We start from the raw sequence: 11,538 nt of genomic DNA, 5'->3' as shown, positions 1-11,538 counted from the left end.
ACATATTAGAATACATTTTAAGAAATAATAATACAGTAATCTAGTTAATTAGTATATTATTTTTGAGGGATTTGTCTTGGGTGCAATCAAAGTAGAATCTCTACATTGGGATTTTTGGAGGATCATCCATCATTTTAAGCTCAAGAACAAATAAGGAAGGTGACCTTATTTGTCCCCAATATTTGAACCATATAACAATGTAAGGGACATTGTTTTTCCTTATTAATCTCTTATTTTGTTATGCATGCACTAGATCTAAAGAACACAAATTAAGAACATAATTAGTTCACTATTAGAAGAGTCTAATAATTGGTATATGGACCTAACAATAACTAGGTAGGACCTGTAGGACCTATCAAAACAGAACTAGAAGAAAAGGTAAGAACTGCCTCAAGGAATAAATTCCTTGAGGCTAAAGAAAGACAAAAATAAAGCAAGCAAATAAAATAGTTGCCTCCCCGGCAACGGCGCTAAAATTTGACACGGCTGGCGCAACCCTATCAAAAATAAAACCAACTGGCTCTAACTAATGCAGCAGAGGCAAGTCGGGTATCGTATCCACATGGAGGCGGTCACTATCTACTCGTTATTCTAGTCTGTCTATGGTCACAATTTGGGGGTTTGAGTTGTTTAACTAAACTAAAGCAATAAAAGTTGAAAAAGGCAAAACCGAAGAGGACTAAGATCAAAAAGGAGAGAAAGATGCCAGGATATCGGCTCACCATGATATCGCACAATTTAGCTAAAGGTAGGTCATTGGGTCTGATGTGAGAAGGGTAGTGGAAAGGTCCTCTCAGTCCGCTATCCGCTCTAAAATACTGCTAACTTAGCTCCCGCCCTCACTACAATAGTCTATTATCCTTAACAGGTCTATTCAATCCAATCTCTTGATCTAGGTGATGTGACTCATATTTACGCACATTTGGTCCGCTAACTAGCCTAGTTCCTATGCTTTTAGTGTCTATTAGGGTCATTTCTTGTCTTTAGCTTCCTATTATGCATATTCTATGAGGTTTGGTGTCCTTGGTAGGAGAGGAGCACTAACTATGCCCTAGTGGAGTGAAGAGGAGCTAAATTGATAACATATAACGACCAAGAACCAAAGAGGAGACCAATACTAAAGGCCTAAGTCAATATAACAAGTAATTGGGCAATGACTAAAGATCCCCACAACCCATGAAGGATCCCCAAGGATTGGGAGGGAGTCATTACAAGAAGAAATTGCTCGGAACCAAACCAAGAGTTGCTTGTTTGGTTATAAAAATATGCTATATGAAACAGTGTCGAAAAATCAAGTGGTCTAGGCTTTTGAATCACTCCAATAGGAGTCCGAATGAGGAAATGACGTACGTTTTACAATCCAAGCTCAAATAGACAAACTGTCCTAGGATCCGAGTGTCCCGAACTAAATCTGCGCGTCCCATAACTGCTTTGCCATTTCAGAAAACCCTGTGAGACAATATGCGCATCCCGAGCTCAGGACAAGCGTCCCAGACCTAGGATCCGCGCATCCCGATGCGAGCCAGAGCGGATCACCTCACAGGACCAAGCATGCTTCAGGCCAATCCGCGCAGATCTTCTTGGGAGTTGCTACATGATCCGCGCATGTCCCTCGGGACTTGCAAAGCTCTATTTAACACTTAAGCATTGTTATTTACTAATTTACCCTTGCTCTCTTAGATTAGATTAGGAGTAGATTAGAATGGATTATCCTTTAATCTTTCCACAAATTACCCAATAATCTTTCCTTAATTATTGTTCAAGCTTTATTGGGTAATTGAAGATTATTGGGTTATTATTTGGAGATTTGACAACTCTTCATCAATTAATCAAGTTTTCTTCTATTTTTTCATTTATATTTGTCCATCTTAATATTGGTATAATCTCTCTACTCTTTACTCTTTATTGCTTATTTCCTCACTCTTTAATCATGTTTATGCCTGTTAAGATGATTGACACAATTTGTAGATACCCATATCCGTCGACATTGGAATTTACAGAAATCCCACCAAACACCCGATGATAATAGGACGAAATGTATTCTTAGTTGGCATTTGTCATTATTTGGGCTCGTTTTACGATGTAGAATGGGCGTTGTCGATGAAATATTTTATTAATTTAAATGATATTTAAATTAATATTTGTTAAAATGAATTCACTATGTTTGTTTTAATTTGAATTTATTTTCTTACGTTTATTTTATTGAAAATAGAATAGATATTTGATTTGAAAAATCATTTTTAAGTTACTTGATTTGAAAAATCAATTTAATTTGTTTTATTAATCGTATTTGAAAAAATCGATTTTTACGACGATTTTATACATGATTTTAAGCTTGATTTTAACTCGGTTTTGGGCACGATTTTCGATGCAAATTCAACCAAAACTTTGAGCCATATCCCGACGTTTACCAAGACCCAAGTTCAAGCCCCACACTCACCAATTCACGTCCAAAACAGCCCCCAACACAGCCCAACTCCTTCCCAACCCGTGTTCAACATAGTCCGTTTGTTTTGCTCTGAACTTGGTCCAAACCCGCAACCCATCAGCACCAACCCATACTCCACGGTACCCACCATGACCAGGTCATTATCCACCACGAAACCCCTCTACAAAACCCGTGTCTAACCCATCCAAAACAGGCCCCAAACAGCACGACACAAACAGCCCCTGTTTTCGTTCAGCTCAAACCCGAGTCCAAAACCCGCTCCAAACACCTACTAAACCCGTTCCCATTAAACCTAAATTATACCCTAGTATCCTACCCATATTACCCTAACTTAACCACCAATAAAACCCCTCATACAAACCCTAAAACCCCACGAAAAGCTGCTGGACAGCAGCTATGCAAACCGAGACCCGCCTGCCTCTCCTCTCTTAAACCCTAGTTTAACTCAATATAAATACCTCCCCTATAACATACATCTATTCCTCTAATATCTCCACATATGTTACTGCCATTAACAAGCCTCAACCTCCATAAACGAACCCTAGTTATCTCTCAAAATCCTCGACAAAACCGACATACAAAACTGAGTATCAGTTTTTGTGTCCTCCTTTTCAACCCTTCGTTCAACCACCAAACCTCCATTAAAACTCGAGTTTCTTACTTCTAATTAACCATATATCATCAATCTACACCTTAGACAAAGATTCACGAGCAAAATTGACCTTGAGAGCACACGAATCCCTTCGAAAAACAGAGTGTCATACACACTGTTTTCGCGGCTTTTCCTGTCTGTTCAGTTTTGTTTGTGCTTGGTTTTCGTGACCAATACCTCAGACCGAGCTTGTTTTATTTTAATATATCTGTTCTAATCTATTTATAGTTTTTAAATCATCTTTCAAATCTAATTTTCATCGAGAAACGAGTGAGAAATTGCAGTTCGAAAGTTGTTGTCCCGGTTTACCAAAAAACGTGTTGTTGCTTCGTCACGACGACCCCTCAAGATAAAATCTACAATCGATTATGACCCAAGACGCTGTCAACGATACCTGTAGGTTGAGGTTGCATAAAAATCTCTCCTTTCTCCCTTTTAATTTCATCTTTTAATTATGTTTATTACATCGTATTATTATCGTACAAATTGTTAATTATAAATAATTAGTATAGATACGAGTATGAGTTAAAGTGCTAATTTGGATACCCTCGTTGACTTGAGGTGGGGAAAGAAAGCCGCTAGATTGGTCGGTCGTTTCTCCTTCTCATTTACATATCCTCGTATTCAGATTCGGACAAAACTAAACCAGCTAATTTGTTTTAATAAACGATGTTTATTATATCTTGCTGTTGTTGAATGAAGGAGAACGGGATTAGTAGTATGGATGTGTCGATGGATGGCCTTTGTATGTTGGATTTGTCTTCTGTTAGGATAAGAATTATTCTATGTTTATCGCATGACGAATTTAACATGTTTGATTGATTTAATTGATTTAATCTTGTTTAAAATAGTTTGATTTGAGCACGATCATTGAATTTATGAACTACACTTGTCTTAATTTGTTAAAGTTTATGTCTTTGATTAATAAAGCATGTTAATTTGATTATTTTATCATGTTTTATTTAATTAATTCGCATGTTTGTTAATATATCTTATGCTAAAGAGTAAGAATATCTCTTTCCTTCCTCTCTTTGTTTGTTTCTTGCTGGAATAGCTAAATGAACTTCATATGCTAAAATAAATTGACGAGTTAAATGCATTAAATCGACATAGAATGAAATTCACATGTTAGGGTTTAAAACAATGATTGCATACTAGCATGAGATACATATCAAAAATAGACATCGTTTTATTTAGTAGAGACCGTTATATTTACAGGCGGGATTGGGTGTTAATTAATGAAATTAAAATAAACTTCCCAACACGTAATGTCACAAGAACTTAAAATCTCTACAATTTGGTTTCTAAATACCATTTAAAAATTTAATGGCGACTCTTTCAAAATCAAAAGTGTTTAATATGAAATAATAAACATAAAGTGGATGTAAATTCCCTTGTCCACAATTTGGCGACTCCGCTAGGGACAGTGAAACTTGAAAAGTAAAACAATGGCTATTAGGAATAACTATCACATGCATTTTTTTATGTTAATAATGCATAAACCCCTGAGACTTTAGGATTCGGACCATCCTCCTCGAGAGCTTTCTTTTAAGCTCGAGATAAGGGGATGACGTCCACTGTGGCTGATTTAAATATCAAAGGTGCTTCAATGCGATTATCAAGTGCCATACCTACCATATAACAATGTGTGTGTATGGGGGAGACCACTCCTTTAATCTCGTGGGATCACTGGCACAAACCTTCTTTTAAAAGACCGACCGAGACTTAGAAGAGTCTAGGCTCATGCATAGCATCCATAATATGTGAATGACTAAGTTCTACTTGTCTTCCCAAGTCTGTTTTCAAAACCAAGTCCTTTTTCAAAACCCTTCCTTGGATCAATGTTTTCGAAACAAACGGTTTGCCCACCCCTTATTTTTGAAATTTCTGGACCTAGTTAGGTCCAAATCTTTAAACCACTTTTCAATCCCGAACTTTTGAATCTACCTCTTTTGAAGAAAGAATCATTTCCAAGTCGAAGTGCTGCCGAATTAGGATTAGAATTTTGACCAAATCAAGCCTTTTATAAAACGGCATGCTGCCCATTTTAAAAGCTTATTTTGATTCAATCCTTTCCAATTTCAAAATCCAATAAACCATAATCCAAACCTAACCCAAACCTAGAATAGAGTTTGAGTCAGTTGGGTCAAGTCCAGTCTAGTTGCTCTAGTTTAAGCCATGTTTGGTTTTATCTATGGTTCAAATGAACCAAGCTTGTCTAGGCTAGAACACAACCCTAGTGGGTTACCTAAGTCACCTCTTAGGTTCAAGTCAAGTAGGTCGACCACTTGGTCAAAGTCTAAGACACTATGGGGCGTCCCCCTTTCCAAACCAATGAGCCATGTCTGGTTTCGATCACGGTTTAGTCACACCAAGTCTATGTCAAATCTATGCTAAGTCTGTATCAAGTCTATGTATAATCCAGTCTAAGCCCAAGTCTAAGTCAGTTGAGTCAGGTTTTAGTCCTAGTTAGGTCTAGAACCCCTCTCCTACACCTTGACCTTGCACAAGTGAGTCACTTAGCTCATTTCCCAGGCCTAAGTCTATCTTTGAGTCAGGTCTGAGTCAAAGGTCGAGTATGTGAGTCGAGTCCTTTTATGAAGGGGTTTGATTCACATTTTTTATTAGTTTGGGCTTTCTTTGTAGAAAGGCCGCCACAGACCAAAACAAAGTCAACGGAAGCACTATTGGCTAAGATGAACGACACTTTGGAGCTTTTTACAGCTCGCTTGGCTGCAGTTGAGACTAAGGTAGGTGGGGAGACTCCTGTAACCACCAACCCAGAAATGTCTGAGCTTGAAAGGCGATTCAAGTTTGTGGAAGACCAACTGAAGCTCTCTCAAGGGTAGATCATCCACTACGAAAATGCTAGGGCTTATGCCCCAATCCACGAGGAGCTCCCTAAGAACTCGGTGCTCATAGATATCCCTAAATCCAAGGGAACTAAAAATACTCTGCAACACATTAGGTCCAATAAGGAGCACCTTGGTTTGAAGAGTGTGCTTGCGAGCATGCTACTGCTATCTTTGCCCAATCCTTGGAGGAACATCCAAAGGCATGGTTTTAATACCTAGATCTAAAGAATTACCCCACATTCGAAGATCCAACTACTGAGTTCTGTAGGCATTATGCTGACAATACCGAAATCCAGACAACAATGAAGACTCTCGAGGTTATGACCCAGAGAGAAAAAGAATGCTTTACTGATTTTCTGGCTCGTTGGCGCGCTGAAAGCATGAAATTGACCAAGAAACCCGAAGAGGTCGATATGGTCGATAAGTTTGTAAAAAATATGCAATCAGCTTACCGTAATGAGCTAAAATATCAAAACTTTAGAACATTCAAAGACTTGACTCGAATTGGGAGGAAAATCGAAGATGACCTCCGTACGGCGGAGTTTTCTAAACCCAAGGGATACCCTGGGGCTTCCTCCTCTAAATCGAAAGCAACTACTAGTGCTAATCATGTTCAAGCTATTAATTTCCTTGGAGGAACTTCCAAGAAACCACAACGCTCTACTCCAAGAGTGTTTACTGACATTGGGTGTACTTATACGTATGCCCTTGAAAGACTCAAGGCCCAAGGGAAGCTAAACCCAATCGGCCCAACTCCTGAACCACCCTTGGAATAACGACCCAAGTGGTATAGGTTGGAGGCATACTGTGCCTACCCCAAAGGGAAGAGGCACGATACAGAAAAATGTTTCCTCCTCAAGCATGAAATCCAAGATATGATTGAGAATGGAACAATCACAATACCCACTGTGAAGCCCAATAATGTGACCAGTCCATTTGGGGATCACTCAAATGCGGTGTTAGTCGAAGACAGCATCAATGTGTCCCACCTAATCCATCATATATGTCGCCTAATAAATGGTTTCATTGTGGGAAAAAATTAATTGATTGCTCTAAATATCTCCCAAGCATAGAGAACGAAGTTCGATTTGGGGATTTTGCCATCGACTATACCCCTTATATTCTCAGAAGTGCCCACGAAATCAATGGCATCTGGGATGACGATGAGGATGATGTGTACCTTGAGGAGGGCGCAGCAATCCCCTATACTCGGGACGAAGTCAAAAAGCTAAGGAAAGAGGCTCTCGAGTCCAATCACTTGACATGAGCTGGCCGCCCATTTCGAGTGGAAAAGGGCACCAATGCTCCAATTGCACAAGATAAGGAACCTACTGTAGTCGAGGCCCTTAGTGAGGGGATAACCCAAGAGGTCCCTCTCATTAAGTAGCTACAAAAGACTAAGGCCGATGTTTCTATCTGGGAGCTCATTTTGAGTTCATTCGAACATCGACAAGCCCTATTACAAGCACTAATGAGCATGAACGTGTCTCCAGATATTGCTCCAAATGACGTGGTGGCCCATGTTGTCCAAAATCCACCATGACTTGTCAATGCGGTAACCTTTTCTGATGAGGATCTAACCTCTATAGGGCCCAAACACGGCCTAGCCATGTACATTGCTGTGACATGAATTCAAAAGCATGTCTTTATTACCCTTGTCGATGACGGGTAAGCTGTTAATGTTCTACCACTAAGGACAACACACGTTTTGGGCCTTGACAAAAAGGACATCACTCCAACCACTCAAACGGTTCGAGCCTTTGATGGGACGATTCGCAGGGTAACCGGGATTGTCGACCTAGTAGTTCAAACTGGGCTCATTAAAAGGAAGGTTAGTTGTCAGGTCATTGATGTGGCTTCATCCTTCAACTTATTACTGGGAAGGCCATGGATCCATGGAGTGAAAGCTGTATCCTCCACTTTGCATAGAAAAATAAAAATCCCTCTCAAAGGAGAAACTGTCACCATCGATGTTACCCCTATCGTAGTAACTGGGGGGGGGGGGGGGGGATCTGCCCACAGAAGTAACACTCGAGAAAACATGGACTATTGTCCTGAATTAGAAAACATGGACTTGTATACTGGAATTCACGTCTGTGAAACCGTTCTCAAGACTGGGAAGTACTTTGGTTTCTCTTTGTACCCTCGAAAGGAGGATACCTTGGTACTAAAGGGCGTGATCCCTAAAGGAACGACGTTCGGGTTGGGATACCAGCCCACTGAACAAGATCTCGAAAATAAAAGGACGGTTACAGACCGAAAACCATATCCACTAACACTGAATGGATACTTCTTGAAAGCCGGAGAAGCAGAACGTTGTCTCGACTTTCCCGAACCTCTTTTTGACGAAAAGAGTAAGAAGTTGGTTCCTGGAATTGAAATATTCCAAGATTGTCACTACATTCCGGAGGATGTGCTATCCGTGACACCCAGAAAGGCCGGATCTACCCCAGTCGAAGACGGGAATGCCTTAGGTCTCCTTTTTGGGGAAGAGAGAGAAATAGAAAAACCAAACGAAGAGTTGGTTAGTATGATCCTGCGTAGCGATAGGTTCGATCCCTCTACCCTCATCACTGATGTAGCTCCTAAAAGGACTAAATCTGGATGGAGGAAAACTATCAAATGGACTGACAAAGATGTTTTTTCTTCAAGCTGACCATATGAGAAGGAGAGATGCTTAATCCAGGCGATGATTCTGAGTCAGAGTCAGAGTCTGAGTCTGAGTCGGATAAGAGTCTTAGGGTCGATTCTAAATAATCGAGTGTTGAGAAAACCCCTTCCCCAGTCTTTGCTTTTGATGTACCTCCCCCTAGCTCTGGTATTCCGAGGCCTATCCCGAATGCCACCCTCATTCCGCCCTTGACCTCTGATCAGTTGGCCCAAATGTTAGCGCATTTCGCGCAGTTTCAAATTAATAATAAGATGAACCAGTTTGCTTACGACTCGTCTCCTTTACATTGCATACCCATTTATGAAAATGTTGATTTTAATAATGACTTTGAGAATGAGGCCGGAAAGGGAAAGGTTAAAGAAGAGGAAGAGGAAATAGTACCGCCTCCGCAATTGGTTAAGGGGTCGGAGGAATACAACCAAATAAACTTTGTTATCGAAGATACGGAAACCATCAATGTAGGAACCACCTTAGAACTTTGAGAACTCAAAATAGATACCACTCTAGATCCTACAGAAAAACAAGGGTTCATAGGTTTGCTGAATGAGTTCAAAGATGTCTTGGCATGGTCTTACAGAGACATTCCAGGAACGATAGGAAAATTGCAGAACACAAAATCCCAATCAAGCCAGGGTTCAAACCAATCAAACAAAAATTACGTAGAATGCGTACTGAGTGGTCTTTGAAAGTCAAAGAATAAATTGATAAACAACTCAAGGCCGGGTTTATTAAAGCATCTGAGTATTCAGATTGGGTAGCCAATGTAGTACCAGTACCTAAGAAGGATGGGAAAGTCCCTGTGTGTATGGACTTCCGGGAATTGAACAAAGCCAGTCCGAAAGATGACTTTCCATTACCTTACATCGATAACTTGGTTGACAATACCGCGAATCATGCCCTACTATATTTCGTGGATGGGTATGCCGGATACAATCAGATAAAGATGGCCGAGGAAGATATGCACAAAACCGCGTTTATCACGCAATGGGGAACCTATTGTTACACGGTAATGCCGTTTAGGTTGATAAATGCCGGGGTAACGTACCAAAGAACCGCGACAACGTTATTGCACGATATGATGCATAAGGAAGTCGAGGTGTATGTCGATGAAATGATTGTGAAATCAAAGGAACGTGACGGTCATCCAAAGGCCTTACGAAAATTCCATGAAAGATTAAGGAAATATAACATGAGGTTGAACTCTAAAAAATGCGCCTTCGGGGTTACTTCCGGGAAGCTCCTGGGTCACATCGTTAGCCACCTTGGTATTGAGATTGATCCTTTGAAAATCAAGGCCATTATAGAAATGCCTTATTCCAAAACTGAGAAAGAAATTCGAGGTTTCCTGGATCGAATCCAATATATAAGCCGCTTTGTCTCGAAGTTGACAATGATATGTGAACCGATCTTTAAGAAATTCAAAGTCGGAGAACACGAGATGTGGGATGACGAATGTCAAGCCGCATTTGACAAGATCAAAGAAGTTCTGTCTGCTCCACCTGTGCTTAGTCCACCCATAGCCGCCGGATTGCCACTATCCTTGTATCTAACAGTAACAGATACCGCGATGGGAGCAATGTTGGCCCAAACTGTGGAAAAAGAAGAAAGGGCAATTTACTCCATCAGTAAAAAGTTCTTAAAATATGAAGCTAAGTACACCTCGTTATAAAAAACATGCTTAGCACTAGTCTGGGCAACAAAGAAGCTGAGACACTATATGCTGTGTTATAGTATCAGTATATACTCCAGAATGGATCCAATCAAATACCTGTTTGAAAAACCAGTATTAAATGGTAGAATGTCGAGATGGACTCTCATGTTAGCTGAATTCGATCTTACGTACGTACCCTTGAAAGCACTGAAAGGAAGGGCAATCATCGACTTCCTCGTGGACAATCCAATAGAGAAAGACAGTGTTACGGACATGTGGTCTTTCCCAGATGAAAACGTGGTTCATGTCGAAGACGAAGTATGGGATCTTTATTTCGATGGAGCATCGAGTAGCATGGGATATGGGGTCGGAATCCTCCTCATTTCACCAAAGGGAGAACATGTACCTGTATCCATCAAATTAGATTTCCTCGCCACCAACAATGCTGCTGAGTACGAAGCATGCCTACTGGGTTTGCGCAGTGCTATCAGTCTAAATATAAAGAAGTTACTGGTACATGGTGACTCATATTTGGTCATTAACCAAGTAACAGAGTCGTGGAAAATTAAAATTAATAGTCCGGCACCTTACCATGCAAAGATAGAGGAATTGGAAAAGTATTTCGAGGAAATACAATATGTCCATTTACCCAGAGAAGAGAATCAATTCGCAGACGCTCTGTCTAAGTTGGCAGCCTTGGTTAACATCCCAGATCATATAGACAGCATGCCACTATGTGTTGAACGAAGATCGACACCATCATACATAAATGAGATTAATGGCACTGAGGAAGATGAGATCGAACCTTGGTACACATCAATCTTGAAATTCAAATACACGGGAGAATACCCTGACAACCACGATGCTCGGGGAAAGCGAGCATTATGGATGCTCTCGACCCAGTTCGTCGAGGCTAATGGAGGGCCACTATACAAAAAGACCGCGCAAGGTGTCTTATTGCTATGTATTGATCAAAAGACAGCCGACAAAGTCATGGAGGAGGTTCATGACGGGGAATGTTGACCCCACATGAATGCTCACATGTTGACTCGTAAGATCATGAGACTTGGTTATTACTGGACCACAATGGAAGTAGATTGCCCACATTATGTTCGACATTGCCACAATTGCCACATATTTGCAAATGTACAGCATGTACCACCCTCTATGCTAAATACCATGATATCACCTTGGCCTTTTTCAACCTGGGGGATCGACATTATCGGAAAGGTCAACCCTTCTGGGTCAGGAGGACATTGT

General features: G+C 40.5%; 1 protein-coding gene across 1 annotated transcript; it reads left to right on the top strand.

Moving 5' to 3' along the window:
• Positions 1 to 10,377: 10,377 nt before the first annotated feature.
• On the top strand, positions 10,378 to 11,301 carry LOC141601520 (uncharacterized). The gene has a single exon (XM_074421808.1). The coding sequence runs from the start codon at positions 10,378 to 10,380 to the stop codon at positions 11,299 to 11,301; it is 924 nt and encodes a 307-aa protein (XP_074277909.1).
• The last annotated feature ends 237 nt before the right edge of the window (positions 11,302 to 11,538 follow it).

Source organism: Silene latifolia, chromosome 9, assembly GCF_048544455.1.
Source record: "Silene latifolia isolate original U9 population chromosome 9, ASM4854445v1, whole genome shotgun sequence".
Taxonomy (NCBI): Eukaryota; Viridiplantae; Streptophyta; class Magnoliopsida; order Caryophyllales; family Caryophyllaceae; genus Silene; species Silene latifolia.
This window is presented reverse-complemented; position numbering and strand designations above follow the sequence as displayed.

Excerpts from the sequence above, each read along its gene's own strand:
- LOC141601520 (XM_074421808.1), top strand. The coding sequence starts at position 10,378 with ATGGATCCAATCAAATACCTGTTTGAAAAACCAGTATTAAATGGTAGA.